Consider the following 18,051-nt stretch of genomic DNA (forward strand, 5'->3'; position numbering starts at 1 on the left):
TTTGCACACAGCTGCCTGCTCTCCTTTAAGGACGTCAGTTGTGGGATATCAGTATCTGGTCCTCATTCTCCAGTCAATAGACGGACGACTTGTGATCACATGATTTATTAACGAGGCTGTCCAGATAACAAAGAACTCACCTGAGCCATTCCCACCTGTCTGACAGCACGGCGTGCCTTGTGTACATCCTCCATATGTTATTTTTGTCCTATGGTACCAGAATGTGCAGCAATCTGTGACCTTACTGACATTTCATGCCTTCTCATTGTTGTGATGTAGCCCAGACACCAGCTATGTCCCAAAGACCATTAAGTGCAGATAAGAGTGGTCTCATCAGGACAACCTTTAGCTATATGCAATATGTGGGTGTAAGAACATCACAAAGCTGGGAGCTTCACTCAAGACCGCCAGGCACATAGTGGCTCTCTATGTGAAATTCAGCTATAGATTGGATGGATAGATCCAAACATGCACTTGATAGAAGATACAAAACAACACATGTAAAATTTATTTCTTTTAATGAATTGCTTATTTTAATAACACTTTGGAATTTCCATGTTATTTTCTACATTTCTATGTCATATTGAGAACGTCAATGCAGCAGACACAATACTCCGTACAATCCAGACTGATGACCCTTCTCTTCTCCATCTGATAAGTGTCCGCACACAATATCTGTACTATCTAGAATTCAATGTGAGCAGTCCAACATTAAGAAGATTAGATGCCTCATGAAGTTTTATGAAAGCTTTCATCATTTCAAGGTGCGGTGGAACCTTAAATAAACATCATGCACAATCCCTAAGAAAAGCAAAGAACATCTTCAAGTAGACTTCACAAGTCAAGTCAAAATTCAATTTCCGAGAACTTGAGTTGGTTATATATATATATATATATATATATATAATCGCTAGATAAGATCCATTTTCCAAACAGTAGTTGTTTGACAAGCTAGATGACATTGATAGAAGCTGTTGTAGATGCCTTCAAGAAGACAGCATATGCATAAGAGGTAATCAAAGAAGTCTATTTAGTGGTGTAACGGCTATATGTAGAACGATTGAAAATGCCTTTGAGAACAATTTTCAGTCATGTCCATCATAACCAGATGTGGTTGATGCTTTCACTAAGACTCATTGAAGAGTCCAGCCTCCATCATAACATAATTGCCTTCTAGGAAACTGCATCTATATTAGTTAAGATGCTGTCAAAGAAGTCTGTTTCTAGGTCTGACTGGGGTGGGCTCATCATAAAAAATAGAAGAAGTCTTCTAGAATTCTCATAAGTCCTTTTTATATAATGATCAGAAATGGTAGATGCCTTCAGCAAGACTCATTGAAGAGTCCATCTTCAGTCAAACATAGTTGTCATCTAGATTGCTTCTACATAAGACATTATGGAAGAACTCTGTTCAATCTTTGGAAGATAGAAGATGTTTGAATAATACAAGATGCCTTTGAGAACACCTTTGAGTCCCATTTCCATCAAGGCCAGATGGGGTACATGCCTTCAAAAAGGCTCATCCAGCCTCATTCATGACATTGTTGCCTGCTAGAAGACTGCATTTAAATTAGGCAGAATGTTATCTGAGATGTCTTTTTAGAGGTCTGATGGTAAGTTTATGTCATAGGAAGATAGAAGAAGCTTATAAGAATGCAAGAATCCCATCTCTATCATGGTGAGATGTGGTAAATTCCTTCACAAAGACTCCATCATGACATGCTTGCCTACCTACATAAGATGTTAGCAAAAAATCTGGTGGCCAAGTCTCTAACATTAGAAGATGTTTTTGAGAATATTTCTGAGTCCCATATCTATCATGGTCAAAGGTGGTAGATGCATTCCCAAAAACTCAGAGAGTTCAGCTCCATCAGTACATAGTTGGCTTCTAGAAGAGTACATCTACATTGGGTAAGATTCTGTCCAAGAGTCTGTTTAGAGGTTGTCTATATCATAAGAAAATGCCTTTGAAAACAGTTAGAAGACTGCACCTATATAAGATGTTATTGAAGTAGTCTGTTGAGAAGCCTGATTGCCAGTTCTATACCACTAGATGATAGAAGAAGCCTTCTAGAACACTTATGTACCCCATGTCTATCATGACCAGATGTGATAGATGCTTTTTCCGACACTCATTGGATAGTCCAGCCTCCATCATATCGTTTAGAAAACCTTAAAAGAATCCAGTCTCCAAAGCTAAAACATATATTTACAACCATGCAGTTCATTCACAGCAAGGACGAATCTTCATCTTAATTGTACCCCAAGCAAAATGTATGACTCATTCTGTAAACCAAGTAAAAATTAGTTTCACTAATCGGGAAGAAGATCCAGAAGATACCACAGGTTCCAGCTTGGGCTTCAACAAGTTCCAATTGGAGATATCTGACATATAAAGTTCTTGTCAGTGTAATCATCGGGCTTTGCGCTTTGTTCCGGGTGATGGTGGATACTGTCGGACTGGAGGCATGTCGTAGTGGCTGGGAATGTGGCTGTTTTTGGGAGAGTCGTAATGATTCGTCTGGAGGCTGTTTCGAGGAGAACTGGTGGAGGCAGCTGCTGCTCCTCGTATGAAGCTGTCTGCAAGCAAGCAGTGAAGTCTATATTATTTTTATCGACTACGGACAATAAAAACATACATGGCTGAACATGAAATTCAGGGCAAGTTAAGACAAATGAGATAAGACCCGAGGCCTCTAATCTAGAGTATAAAGGACCATGGTTTTGACCTATAACCCCTTTCTTAGAAGCTACTATAGATCCAAAAAAGATGGACATCATCTGGCCATAACGCTCTAGGTTGGACTACCTGGAAAGGCAGCCCAAATCTTGATTCTTTGAGGTATACATCAAGATGTAAGAACCTAAATTGTTTACAAGACCAGCGTTCATTGCCTAAGCCACTTAAAGCAACCAATCCTAGATCTACAGTAGGGTCTAGATTAATAGTTGGTCACCTAGTTATCTTACCTTGCTCCTGTGAATCCACTTGGTACATGGCATCTTCATCAAAGAGTCCGATTTCTGCATAGGACATTTCTCGATGGACTGGAGACTTCATCTCCATGTAATTCCCCTCCGAAGTTCTGGACATCAGCATCGGAAGATCTTTGATGGTGGCGTATGGATTCTCACTGTTCAGGGAACTGTTACTGATGCTGAGAGCAGAGTCTTTCACATATTCTGGAAAGAAAATGTTTATATTAATTATGTCATCTGTCAACGAGCGAACTGGAGTTTGTCAAGAGCTCCACTTATGGAAATGGAGATGTTTTTGCTGCCAATCTTTGATCTACGAGCACATTTTGCTCCAAAACTTGGCCTTTCCAACATCTAAAATCTAGAGGGTAGAGTAAACTATGGAGTGAAACACCCATAACTGTGTGTTAGGGTCGGCGGAACACACCAGATATAAATAATAGAAGGTGCGTTCACCGCCCGGGGTCCACCGTGCAGTAGATGACAAGACCGCTGCTGGACAATGGCAGAAACGCTAGAGGTGCGGTACAGCGCTCGGGTTAACGTCACCCAAGAGCCTAGGATCGGCTCTGTTCAGACACAGAGATGCCTAAACACAAAATAGAAACAGACGCTGGCCCTGTTAGCCTCACAGGGTAACCAGCGGGTGGCGTTGCAGCCGCAAACGCCAATGATCGCTGCAGAGGGCAGCGCGGCAGACATCTATAACCGCCGGGCGACGGTGCCGGAGAGCCGGACACCGACGGACGCTAGTGTAGGTGCGGTAAGCACAGTGGCATGTAGCTTGCCACTACCTGGTTGTGACCTAAGTACATACTCAGTCACCACTCGTAGTATCAGAGGGTAGGGGTTTCCAATGAGTCAGTGACCAGTCCATGCATCCATCGTAGTATCAGAGGGTAGAGGTTTCCAATGAGTCAGTCACCAGTCCATGCATCCATCACCATACACACACAGCATAATATGCTACACTAGTGCATGGCCGAGACGCCATGCGGGCTTTTTATAGCCATGCGCTTCCGGGACCTTCCAGTACCCTGGGAAGGACCAATCAGATCCGACACAGGACCTGAACACTTGACCCCTGCTCTCCACTGAGAGGTCACCTTGCGGGCATGCCCAGTAGCACGGCATGAGGATTTAGCCTCTGGAGTGGTTCCCTGCAGAGCAGGTTGCGCTACCATTGCTGCACCAGAGGTGGCAGCAATATCCAGGCTGTTAGAGCAGCACGCCTGGCTCGCCGTGATAGCTGAGCAGCACCCGGCGCGGTCGGAGGAGAATGGGAGACCGCTGGATGTCTGGCTCTGGATTCCCGCTGTGCAGAGTCAGGAATCCGACGCCTAACATTACCCCCCCTTCTAAGGCCCCCTCCCCTTCACTGCGCTCAAACGCTGCGATCAGGAGCGGTGCGTGGATGTTTTCCACTGGCTCCCAGGTCCGGGCCTCGGGCCCATGACCCTTCCAATCCACTAAATTTTTTTGCCACAGACAAACCTGCGCCCTACGATGGCATTAACCTCAAACTCATTAGACGACAAGTCTGACGACCCGGCCGATGACTCAGAAAACCGGGCCATCTGAACTGGTTTGAGGAGTGACACATGAAATACGTCCGAAATGGCTAAATGTGGAGGAAGAGCCAGGTGGTAGACCACCGAGCTAATTCGTTTGAGAACCTTGAAAGGTCCTATGTATCGCGGCGCGAACTTGGGAGACTCGACCCGCAGTTTGATGTTTCGGGTAGAGATCCACACCATGTCGCCAGGGGAGAAGCTTGGAGCGGGTCGCCGATGCGTGTCGGCGGACGCCCTCATCCTTTCCTTAGAAGCACGGATAGCATCCTGAGTGCGATCCCAAATGTCCTGAGCCTCCACTGCCCAGTCTGCCACCCTGGAGTTAGTGGAGGACACTGGCATCGGGACAGGGACGCGTGGATGTTGGCTGTAGTTTAGGAGGAAGGGCGTCTGACCAGTGGAGTCAGCCACCGCATTGTTTAGGGCAAATTCAGCCCAAGGTAGCAAGGATGCCCAGTCATCCTGCCTGGCAGAGACAAAGTGCCGCAGGTAGGTAACCAAGGTCTGATTGGCTCTCTCGACCAAGCCGTTCGTCTCGGGATGGTAAGCGGAGGACAGATTTAGCTCGATGCTGAGTAGGCTGCAGAGCTCCCTCCAAAATCAAGACTCAAACTGGGGACCTCGGTCACTCACGACTTTGTCCGGCATGCCATGTAAACGGAACACGTGCTTTATGAACAAAGTGGCAAGACCACGAGCGGAAAGCAACCGTGCGAGTGGCACCAGATGCACCATTTTGGAAAAATGGTCGGTGACCACCCAGATGACCGTACTGCCACCAGACTTGGGCACGCCAACTACGAAGTCCATGCCAACCATCTCCCAAGGTCTGTCCGCCACTGGCAGGGGATACAAGAGCCCCGCTGGCCTCTGTCTAGAGGACCTGTTCCGAGCACACGAGACGCATGCTTGCACGTAATCCTTTACATCTCGAGCCATATGCGGCCATCAATATGACCTTGCCAAGAGTTCAGTGGTCCGTTTATTGCCAAAGTGACCACCCACCCTGGAAGCGTGTGCCCAGGCGAGGACCTCCGGCTGTAGCTGAGGAGGCACCAAGGTCTTGCCCGGTGGCACTGACTCGAGAGCCACTGGAGCCACGGTTGTAAAACTCTCCGGTGGGAGAATTAACCGAGGCTCAGCCTCCTTCTTCCGCTGAGACCACCGAGCGTGAGAGAGCAGCCGAACGGACGTTCTTTCCCCCTGATAGGTAGTGCAGGGTGAAGCGGAAGCGAGAAAAGAAGAGCGACCACCTAGCCTGACGAGAGTTCAGGCGCTGGGCCGTCTGCAAATAGACCAAATTCTTATGGTCAGTATATACCTGGAAGGGAAACCGAGCTCCCTCCAGGAGATGTCTCCACTCTGAAAAGGCCAACTTCATGGCTAGCAGCTCCCTGTCACCGATGGAGTAATTCTTCTCCGCCGGTGAGAAGGTCTTTGAGAAGAAGAAGCATGGATGCTTCCGTCCTTGAGCATCCTTCTGGAAAAGGACTGCTCCTGCACCGACAGAAGAGGCATCTACCTCTAGAATGAACGGTTTATTCACATCGGGACGATGTAAAATGGGAGCGCTAGAAAAATGAGATTTTATAGCCGAGAAGGCCTTGGAGACCTGTTCAGACCAAGCATTGGGATTAGCTCCCTTCTTGGTGAGAGCAACCAAGGGAGCCACCAATGTAGAAAAGTGTGGTATAAACTGGCAGTGGTAATTCACGAACCCCAAAAAGCGCTGCACCGCTTTGAGTGAATGGGGTTCCTACCAGTCCATTACCGCTTGTAGCTTGGCAGGATCCATGGCCAGCCCCTGGGCCGAGATGATATAGCCCAGGAACGGCAAGGACTCCTACTCAAACTGACACTTTTCCAGCTTGGCAAAGAGAGAGTTTGCCTGCAGACGGTCGAAGACCCTGCAGACGTCTCTCCGGTGGGTGGTCAAATCCGGCGAAAAGATGAGTATGTCATCCAGATAGACCACCACCAAGGTAGAAAGCATGTCGCGAAAGACGTCGTTAACAAAATCCTGGAAGACAGCTGGCGCATTACAAAGGCCATGACCAGATATTCGTAATGGCCATCCCTGGTATTAAAAGCTGTCTTCCATTCGTCTCCTTCGCGAATGCGGATCAGGTTGTATGCCCCACGCAGATCCAACTTAGTAAAGATCCGGGCCCCTCGCAACCTATCAAAAAACTCAGAGATCAACGGTAGAGGGTATTTGTTTTTAACCGTGATAGCATGGAGACCTCTGTAGTCAATGCATGGACGTAATTCTCCGTTCTTCTTCTGAACGAAGAAGAACTCTGCACCCGCCGGTGACACCGATTTTCTGATAAAACCCCTGGCCAGGTTCTCTCGGATGTATTGCGACATAGCCTCTGTCTCCGGGAGAGATAATGGATACACACAGCCCCTAGGAGGCTCTGTGCCTGGCATGAGTGAACGAAGAAGAACCCTGCACCCGCCGGTGACACCGATTTTCTGATAAAACCCCTGGCCAGGTTCTCTCGGATGTATTGCGACATAGCCTCTGTCTCCAGGAGAGATAACGGATACACACAGCCCCTAGGAGGCTCTGTGCCTGGCATGAGGTCTATCGGGCAATCGTATGGACGGTGCGGCGGAAGCGTCTCCGCAGATTTTTTGGAAAAGACGTCCGTTTAGGTAGCGCGGAGAGATCCGCAGGCACCTCCGTGGAAGCTACCTGAAGACTGTCCCTCAGAAACCTTCCCTCACAGTCCTTGCTCCAGGCCAGTATCTTTCCTGTGGCCCACTCAATATGAGGAGAGTGGCAACGGAGCCAGGGAACCCTGAGAAGCACCTGATCGATGCCATCTGGCAAAATGAGTAAGGACAGAGTCTCACGATGAGAGGGGGAGATAAAAAGCCCGAGTGGAGCTGTCTGATGGGTCACCTGAGAGGGTAACGGGGCTCCGTTAACTACCCTGATGATCAGAGGCTGTGGTAATAGTACTAGGGGTATGGCGTGTTTCTGGGCGAAGGTAGAAGACATAAAATTCCCCTCGGCCCCGGAATCCACGGTAACCTCTGCCTGCCAGGTGGAGGACCCATTGTCTAGGATGCCCCGGAACACCGGTTTGGGTGAGACGGGGCTTATATTGGACTGCCCACCACCTACGGCCACTGGACGTGGACGTTTTTTCGCCCACAAAGGACACGTGCTAGCCGGGTGACCAAACTGTCGGCACTGATAGCAACGTACAGAGCTTCGCACCGGGCGTGGCCTTGAGGCGGGGCGAGACACCTCCATAGGTTCGGAGGGTGAAATCTCCTGTGCGGGATACGTTAAGGGCTCGGTGAATGTGGGAGCGAAGTTAACCCTATGTCTGGATTGTGCCTGTTCCAGCCCGCGCTCCGTGAATCGGAGGTCAATACGGGTGGAGATGGCAATCAATTCCTCCAGACTTGTGGGAACCTCTCTGGTAGCTAGAGCGTCTTTTACGTGCTCAGCCAACCCTCTCCAAAACACCGGGACTAAAGCTTTGTCTGGCCACTCTAACTCGGAAGCCAGTGTCCGGAACCGGACGGCATAATGGCTGACCGAGAGTGACCCCTGTGTTAAGGATAATAACTGGAGAGAGGTGTCGTGCGTGATCCGTGGTCCTAAGAAGACCTGCTTCAAGGCCGCGAGGAACTGAGCAGCACCCTGAACCACAGGATCATCAAGTTCCCACAGAGGTGTAGCCCACTGTAATGCCCGGACAGATAAGAGTGACACTATGAATCCCACCTTAGCCCGCTCTGTAGGGAACTGTGCAGCCAGTAACTCGAGCTGAATAGAGCACTGGCTCACGAATCCCCTACAGGTGGCGCTGTCACCCGAAAACTTGTCGGGAAGCGTGAGGCGAGAAAGTGTCGGCGTGGGCAAAAGAGCGGGCACACGTGAGACAGCCTCAGCGACTGTCTGGGCAGCAGCTAGCGCGGTATTTGCAGCTGAGTTGGCGCTCTCAATAGCCGCCAAACTGCTCTCCAGCTACCGAATATAGCGCTGCAACTGCTGCACGTCTGCCATTGCCAGCCAGACCCTGGCGCTAGTGTAATGTTAGGGTCGGCGGAACGCACCAGATATAAATAATAGAAGGTGCGTTCGCCGCCTGGGGTCCACCGTGTGGTAGATGACAAGACCGCTGCTGGACAATGGCAGAAACGCTAGAGGTGCGGTACAGCTCTCGGGTTAACGTCACCCGAGAGCCTAGGATCGGCTCTGTTCAGACACAGAGACGCTTAAACACAAAGTAGAAACAGACGTTGGTCCTGTTAGCCTCACAGGGTAACCAGCGGGTGGCGTTGCAGCCGCAAATGCCAATGATCGCTGCAGAGGGCAGCGCGGCGGACAACTATAACCGCCGGGTGACGTTGCTGGAGAGCCGGACACCGACGGACGCTAGTGTAGATGCGGTAAGCACAGTGGCGTGTAGCTTGCCACTACCTGGCGCTGACCTAAGTACTCACTCAGTCACCACTCGTAGTATCAGAGGGTAGGGGTTTCCAATGAGTCAGTCACCAGTCCATGCATCCATCACCATACACACACATCATAATATGCTACACTAGCGCATGGCCGAGACGCCATGCGGGCTTTTTATAGCCATGCGCTTCCGGGACCTTCCAGTACCCTGGGAAGGACCAATCAGATCCGACACAGGACCTGAACACGTGACCCCTGCTCTCCACTGAGAGGTCACCTTGCGGGCATGTCCTGTAGCACGGCATGAGGACTTTGCCTCTGGAGTGGTTCCCTGCAGAGCAGGTTGCGCTACCATTGCTGCACCAGAGGTGGCCGCAACATCCAGGCTGTCAGAGAAAGTCTGAGCAGCACCTGGAGCGGTCGGAGGAGAATGGGAGACCGCTGGATGTCTGGCTCTGGATTCCCGCAGTGCAGAGTCAGGAATCCGACGCCTAACACTGTGTACTCACCATTTCCCTTATTATAGTAAACTCCAGCACTGTAACTTCGGTCTATGCAGTGTCGTCCTGAAATTAAGAAAGTATTAAAATGACTAATAAAAAAGTTACCTTTCTTTTTACATATCTTAAATTCTTTTTCTCCATTTAGGCTCCGATCAATTTGGCTTAAGCCTTTGCAGAGCAAAATTCTAGTTTAATATGCTATTGTTCCACCAGGGACCAGCAAGTCTTATGTAATAGCAAGCTACTGGACCATCAGAGATTAAAACTCTCAATATTCCACTCGCCACCAGGGATTAATACTCTCAATATTTCACTAACCACAAGTGATCAAGATTCTCAATCTTCCACTGACCCCCAGGGATCATGACTCAATATTCTACCCTAAAGGAATTTTGTTCAAAATATTCCACTAACCACCAGGGATTAAGACGTCCAATATTCCACTGCCCAAAAGGGTTAATGACTTACTATTTCACTAATCACTATGAATAAATACTCTAAATATTCCACTAACCACCAAGGATTAAACCTCTTGATATTCAACTGACCACCAGGAATCTAGATTTAATATTCTAATGACCTCTCAATATTTTATTAACCACTAGGGATCAGGATGCTCATTATTCCACTAACCACCAGAGCATTGGCCTTGACTGCAGTATTGACTACTGTTCTGCCCTCTTAATAGGGCAAAGAATGTTTTGTATTTTGTGCTGGGTTAATTATAGCACCATCTGGTGGTGGCAGAATTTATAGCAGTGTTTTTTGATAGCATTATATAGTCTGTGCCTTTAACAGAAGCATTGCACTGTGGGATTGAAGCAATGCTTTGTGGGAACGAAGCAGTGTATTCTGGGATGAAGAAGGGCCATTTTGCTTCTGTGGATCTCATAGGATGCACATGTTATTTTGTCCTCCTGTGTAACCTTTGTTTTTCCTGCATCTTCTCTACTTGAGTCACTACCCGGCTAAAGCATATCTGGTGAGCTTAATCTTTCTTGCAATGCAGTGATTCAGTGAGGTGTTATTTACTGTCTAGCAGCCAAGAGATGTCATTAACCCTTTAGTTGCCAGTTCTCAGTAAATGTAATCATAAACTAATGTATTCCTATGTAATGTTTGCATCACAATGTACAATTCCTGTGATTGTGTTAGCTGTGATCATCTGCCCAATACTTATGCATGTTATTTGTATTCCTTGTAGTTTTACCGTGCATGTTCTATACTCTTCACAAATAAACAAGTTAGATTACAGAGAACAGTCTGCTTATTTTGGAAGACAAACCTGTGGTTTATACTGTATGCTGGATTGGACATCGTGTCAGCGAGCCTGAAGGCAGAATAACTACCCAGATGCTTACTTAATAATAATGTTTCAGGAATCTGACTATGGTAACTCAGAATTCCCATAAACCACCTGTATTATCCTAATTAGGTGAGTACCCAAGTGCTAAAAAAATAAAATGTTTTGCCAATAATATATAAAAATTACAATTCTGAGGGGTCATGGATTGTTGAATGTGAAAAATGGTGTTGAGTCAGTGGTTATAGGGTCAATGTGCCCACCAGATGTTCCTAACATACAACATGCTTTGTGTGTGGGTCACTGGGGAACAAATCAGATTCTTTTCAGCTGCTGGACCAAACTATTCTGTCTTCCAATGTTGACTATGAAGATAATCCATGGAGGACTCTTCATCTCAAAGCTAAATGTATGTGTCGTAAGAAATTAGATCAGAAGATCCAATGAACTCCATGGAGAGCTTTTCTAAAGAACCACCATTCCTCCAAGCAAGGGAAGTTTCTGTGATATTTTCCATGCATGAATCTCAACCAGTATGAAGAGCATGAGCTAACTGCACTTCATTGGTCCTCCAAAGTGAGACCCTCGCAACTACAGCTGGTCAGTCATACCATTGAACTGTCCTACTTTGATTTTGTTTTCTACCTTTAGGTGCTGCCTGATGTTTCCAGTCGGCTGGCAATGTTGCATTGTGGTCCAAACTGTAGCAGCTCATTCTCTCTCTCTCTGCATTCATCACATTAGAAAAATGAGGATTGATCTAGGTAAAAAATTAGTAATAGATATATTATTATTCTATCCATCTCTGTGAACCACAAAGCTTTTCTACTGGCTTCATGTATGAAGAAAAGTGAGTCAAATTTATGAGCAATTTTTATGGTCGAGATGACGCCATCATGACATTTTCAAAAACATGGCTCAAGTCTTGAAGGAACTGGGAAAATCCATTTGGAACCTCGAGAGTCCACATTGTCGACTATGTATGCTCAGGGTAACATAATCAAAAGGACATGTTACCTTATAGCAAGCTCTGTCCTGGTCAAAAATTTGACTCAACCCTTGGGTTACCACCAACTGTGAATCTGGAAGACCTTTCTGGTGTAAACTATGTATGTTCAAGAAAGACCGTAAGGCATGGTACCTTTTTAGAGCTTGGGCTGTCCTGGCCAAACATTTGTCTGAAGCATTGGTTTAATACCAACCATGGATCTGGAAGACCCTTCTGGCATCTCTAGAGTCAACAATGTAGAATATGTATGCTCAAAAAGACTGTAAGGACACGTTACTTTCTTGGATCCTGTTCTATCTTGGCCAAAAATTTGGCTCAAAACTTGGCTTACTATCAACTGAATTTGTAAGATCCATCAGGTATCTCGAGAGTTCAGAACATAGACTATGTATGCACAAGAATGATCTTAAAGGCACATTAAGGGAACTTAAGGACATCATACCTTCTTGGAGCCTGGTCTGTCCTGATTGCTTGGCACTGGTGGTGGGTTGGGTGCACACTGGGACAGCGTGTGATAGCTGGGGTTGGTGTAGTAGTGCATGTAACTTGGAGGCACGTCTATAAAAATGGAGTGACAATGAGATCATTGACCAAAGGACGTTTTCGAAGTATCTTTGTATGGTCACATATTTGTGTCTACCCACCTGGGACTTCATATACAGAGCTGGCCGGCCTAGTGGATGTGTACGCCACGGCTAAGTTACGGCTCTCCTTATCTTTCTGCCAGTAACGGTACACCATAAATAAGGCAATTAACGCTACCACCAAGATGACTAAAGCGATGATGCCAATCATAGGTCCGATTGAGTCAGCGCTCACAGACGTTTTCGGAACCATGGTAAACGGGACATCAGGTGCTGAGTAAAAAAAGACATTATCACTGATATAACTAGCCAGGAAGGAAAAGGCACCCACAGAAGGAGAATTAAATGCAGTGCTATAAAATAAGGCCAATCCAGCGCTTTCCTTTTTTTCTTCCATTCTTCCAAGATCGATAACTTTTTATTTACACCACAAATCACATCACAAATCACATATCGTAGATGTCATTGGTAGAGATTGACATCTACATTTATAGGTTTAAAAGAAGCAATTGGCCATTGCTGTCATTATAGGAAGTTGCTGGCTGAATAGCACAGCTGGCACCTCACAGGTATGATGTAGACTCAGCTCTTAAGACCATTCCCTGTCACACTGTGCGGAAGATTGCGAGAAAACTGGGAACCTCAATGGAAAGCCTTGTGGTCCCTTACTGTCTCAAGCATATTCATTTTTTTTTTAGTCATCGTGTGTGACCCTTCAGGGAAATGGGATGAAGACACATCACTGAGCCATAAAAGTTGTCATCAGGATGTCCAGTCTCACCCATAGCCTAAAAGATCTTCAGAAGACTAGGTCTCCATGACATGGGAGAAATGAGACTCCTGAAGGTCATTGATCGAAAGAAGATATCCACACCTTTTTCACAGCGTGATCCGGACCAACCTGCCTCACATTGGCAATGACCCGTCACGTGGTCGCAGGTGGAATTGTGGAGGCAGTCACAGACCTGGTGGCATCTGAGCCCGTAGGTCCGAGAAGGGCACCCTGTTGGTGGAAAATAAGGAAGATATAACTAATGGAGAACCCCTTTCTATAAAGCATGTGATGTATGGAGGATGGAGCAGAGGAGAGGTCTGAACCTCCAATTAGTCAGAAGGTGGATTTCAGACTCTCACACACTCCATTAGATGAAGCTGAAGTGCACTTTGACCAGTTGTGGTGACATACATACATACATATATATACACTGCAATCTTCACTCACGATTGTCACAGTACGAGCCGTGATATCCGGGCAGACAGGAGCACTTCCCAGTCGTGTGATCGCATTCGGCTCCATTTTGGCATCTGCATTTGCTCATGCAGTTCTCGCCATATGTCCCTAGGGGGCAGACTACAAAAAGCAGAACACAGTGTCAGTTACAAACAATTGGCGGCACACACATCTTTACATTCTTGTGCGTTCCCACATCAGCCGCCCTTATATAAGGGGCACTGAATGTCCAGATATTATTGTGAGCCACTGCGATCATGAGATCCATGTGATAAACATGGCTGTGAGGGTCAGCCCCGTGACCCCAATATGTTGTGTTTGTATATACACAAATGTGAAGGGCTGCCCCATGACCCCAATATGTTGTGTGTATGTACACAAATGTAAAGGGTGGGCCCCTGACCCCAATATTTGTTGTATACATACTCGCCTGTGAGGGGCAGCCCCCTGACCCCAATATGTTATATGTATATACACAGATGTGAGGGGCGGCCTCCTAACCCCAATATGTGGTGTATACATAATCGGCTGGGAGGGGCGTCCCCCTGAATCCAATATGTGGTGTATACATATATAGCTGTGAGGACCGGCCCCCTGACCCCAATATGTGGTGTGAATATACACGGCTGTGAGGTGCAGCCCCCTGACCCCAATATGTTGTGTGTATATACACGGCTGTGAGGGGCGGCCCCCTGACCCCCAGTATGTGGTGTGAATATACACGGCTGTGAGGGGCGGCCCCCTGACCCCTATATGTTGTGTGTGAGGGGCAGCACCCTGACCCCAATATGTGATGTGAATATACACGGCTGTGAGGTGCAGCCCCCTGACCCCAATCCAATATGTTGTGTGTTTGTGTGCATATACACGGCTGTGAGGGGGGGCACCCTGGCCCCTATATGTTGTGTGTATATACATGGCTGTGAGGGGCGGCACCCTGGCCCCTATATGTTGTGTGTATATACATGGCTGTGAGGGGCGGCACCCTGGCCCCTATATGTTGTGTGTATATACATGGCTGTGAGGGGCGGCCCCCTGACCCCAATAAGTTGTGTGTGTATATACACAGCTGTGAGGGGCAGCCACCTGACCCCAATATGTTGTGTGTGTATATAAACAGATGTGAGGGGCGGCCCCCTGACTTCAATATGTTTTGTGTGCATGGTGCCTTTTTCTTAAAATACACACTCAAGGCCAAACTGATATCTAGTGTTATCTCAAGGGCAGGATCTGAAGAGTCTGAGCAAAACAAAGTAATCATTTTTGGGGACGGGACCTCTGGGCCCCACAATCCATTGCGTAGCGTGGAGGAAGCCACAAGGGCGTTCTGTGCACCAATGTCTATGTTGAGGCAAAATTATGCCCCTATCACTCTCAAATGGGTGGCGCTGACAAACTTCTTAGAGCAGTACAGTGAGTGGCCACCTGTGCAGAGTGCAACCGTCAAGGTGAGCTTGCCATCAGCTAATGTGCTCTGTATAGGCAGTGACAGAAATCACAATCTCATTTCATGGTACTGAGATCTGTCATCTCGGTCATTATTTACGCAGAGCGCAGTAGCCAATGACAAAATCATCTTAGCTGAGAAGCTAATGAATGAAATCAGTATTGAATCATCTGTACAACACATCTGTACAACACATAAGTCAGTACTGTTTTCATAGGGTGAAGGCTAGGGTTAGGGTGAAAGTTAGGGATAGGGTATAGACTAAGGTTAAGGTTAATGATAGGGTTAGGCTGAAAAGTAAGGTTAGCGTGAAGGCTGTGGTTAGGATGAATGCTATGATTAGGGTGAAGGTTAGTCTGAAGTTAGGGTGTAAGTTAGGGTAAAGGCTAATGTTAATGCTAAAGTTAGTGTGAAGGCTAGGATGAAGATTAGGGTTAGGTTGAAGGTTAGGGTGAAGATTTGGGTTAAGGTTGATGCTAAAGTTAGTGTGAAAGTTATGGTGAAAGTTAGTTTAAAGACTAAGGTTAGGGTTCATGCTAAACTAAGGGTGAAGGTTAGGGCTAGCTATAGAAAAAAATGTAGAAAATAAAATATAACAACATATACATACATACATACATTTTTGAAATTTTGTGTCAGAATTCAGTGAACAGTAGAAATTATTAAAGGGTCAAAGGGAATTGAAAAATAGATCAGTATTTCTTTAAGTACAACACACGTTATTGGTGGATCAGGGGCTCAATACTGGACTTGTGGAAGGGACTTTCCTTGCCGTTACTGGCAGCATATTACGCCTTTGTGCCATGGTGGCCTTACCTTCAGAGCATGTTTTCCCTGTCCATCCCGCCAGGCAAGCACAAGTCCCATCGATGGCGTTGCATTGCCCTCCATGTTGGCAGTTGCAGGTGTTGGCACAGTCTTTCCCCCATAGGCCTAAAGGACAAGCTAAAAAAAAAGTGCCATATAGTCAATGACTCCACCTAATATGCTCTACCATGCATACAGATACAGTGTGTTGCGAAAGTATTCGGCTCCCTGGAACTTTTCAACCTTTTCCCACTTATCATGCTTCAAACATAAAGATACCAATGTAAATTTTTGGTGAAGAATCAACATCAAGTGGAACACAATTGTGAAGTTGAACGAAATTTATTGGTTAATTTAAATTTTTTGTGGAAATTCAAAAACTGAAAAGTGGGGCGTGCAATATTATTCGGCCCCTTTACTTTCAGTGCAGCAAATTCACTCCAGAAGTTCTTTGTGGATCTCTGAATGATCCAATGTTGTCCTAAATGACTAATGATGATAAATATAATCCACCTGTGTGTAATCAAGTCTCCGTATAAATGCACCTGCTCTGTGATAGTCTCAGGGTTCTGTTTGAAGCACAGAGAGCATCATGAAGACCAAGGAACACAACAGGCAGGTCCGTGATACTGTTGTGGAGAAGTTTAAAGCCGGATTTGGATACAAAATGATTTCCCAAACTTTAAAAATCCCAAGGAGCACTGTGCAAGCGATGATATTGAAATGGAAGGAGTATCATACCACTGCAAATCTACCAAGACACGGCCGTCCCTCTAAACTTTCATCTCAAACAAGGAGAAGACTGATCAGAGATGCAGCCAAGAGGCCCATGATCACTCTGGATGAACTGCAGAGATCTACAGCTGAGGTGGGACAGTCTGTCCATAGGACAACAATCAGTCGTACACTGCACAAATCTGGCCATTATGGAAGAGTGGCAAGAAGAAAGCCATTTCTCAAAGATACCCATAAAAAATGTCGTTTAAAGTTTGCAACAAGCCACATGGGAGACACACCAAACATGTGGAAGAAGGTGCTCCGGTCAGATGAAACCAAAATCGAACTTTTTGGCAACAATGCCAAACGATATGTTTGGCGTAAAGGCAACACAGCTCATCACCCTGAACACACCATCCCCACAGTCAAACATGGTGGTGGCAGCATCATGGTTTGGGCCTGCTTTTCTTCAGCAGCGACAGGGAAGATGGTTAAAATTGATGGGAAGATGCATGAAGCCAAATACAGGACCATTCTTGAAGAAAACCTGTTGGAGTCTGCAAAAGACCTGAGACTGGGATGGAGATTTGTCTTCCAACAAGACAATGATCCCAACCATAAAGCAAAATCTACAATGGAATGGTTCACAAATAAACGTATCCAGGTATTAGAATGGCCAAGTCAAAGTCCAGACCTGAATCCAATCGAGAATCTGTGGAAAGAGCTGAAAACTGCTGTTCACAAACGATCTCCATCAAACCTCACTGAGCTCGAGCTGTTTGCCACAGAAGAATGGGCAAGAATTTCAGTCTCTCGATGTACAAAAACTGATAGAGACTTACCCCAAGCGACTTGCAGCTGTAATCACAGCAAAAGGTGGCGCAACAAAGTATTAAGTTAAAGGGGCCAAATAATATTGCACGCCCCACTTTTCAGTTTTTGAATTTCCAAAAAAATTTACAATAACCAATAAATTTAGTTCAAATTCACAATTGTGTCCCACTTGTTGTTGATTCTTCACCAAAAATTTACATTTGGTATCTTTATGTTTGAAGCATGATATGTGGAAAAAGGTTGGAAAGTTCCAGGGGGCTGAATACTTTCGCAAGGCACTGTATGTATGAAATACAGAGCTGCGTTACCATCAGAGCACGACTTTCCCGTCCAGCCTGGTAGACAGTCGCACCTCCCGTCTATAGGACTGCAGTGACCTCCATAATGACAATAACAGGAGCTGGCGCAGTCCTTCCCCCAAAATCCTGGAGGACAGGCTGAAAAGACAGCAAAATCAGACTAATAAGTAAAAGAACCAAACCATGCTCATATAAAACCACTGTACAGTACCTATGGAATACCACCACAGGTACAAAAATGGTAATACAACCTCTTCTGAGGAAGTTTAGAGCTGGCCCTGGGTGATAAGGTGCCTAAATGGGCCCCCAAACGATGGCGAGTCATGGTCTATTGTCCA

General features: G+C 46.4%; 1 protein-coding gene across 1 annotated transcript in view; it reads right to left on the minus strand.

The window, feature by feature from the left end:
* Nucleotides 1–501: 501 nt before the first annotated feature.
* PEAR1 (platelet endothelial aggregation receptor 1) overlaps nt 502–18,051 on the minus strand; it is a 128,813-nt gene continuing 111,263 nt past the window's right edge. Inside the window, exons 16-25 of the mRNA XM_073567088.1 lie at nt 17,723–17,851; nt 15,873–16,001; nt 13,601–13,729; nt 13,253–13,381; nt 12,439–12,651; nt 12,237–12,352; nt 11,431–11,545; nt 9,489–9,545; nt 2,971–3,183; nt 502–2,580 (exon numbers count right to left, since the gene is read on the minus strand). Coding sequence (XP_073423189.1) covers nt 2,414–2,580; nt 2,971–3,183; nt 9,489–9,545; nt 11,431–11,545; nt 12,237–12,352; nt 12,439–12,651; nt 13,253–13,381; nt 13,601–13,729; nt 15,873–16,001; nt 17,723–17,851 — 1,397 coding nt within the window. The 3' untranslated portion in view covers nt 502–2,413. The remainder of the gene's footprint in view (nt 2,581–2,970; nt 3,184–9,488; nt 9,546–11,430; nt 11,546–12,236; nt 12,353–12,438; nt 12,652–13,252; nt 13,382–13,600; nt 13,730–15,872; nt 16,002–17,722; nt 17,852–18,051) is intronic.

The sequence above is a fragment of the Dendrobates tinctorius genome, unplaced genomic scaffold (assembly GCF_039654945.1).
Source record: "Dendrobates tinctorius isolate UK_male_01 unplaced genomic scaffold, ASM3965494v1 ptg000019l, whole genome shotgun sequence".
Lineage (NCBI taxonomy): Eukaryota > Metazoa > Chordata > Amphibia > Anura > Dendrobatidae > Dendrobates > Dendrobates tinctorius.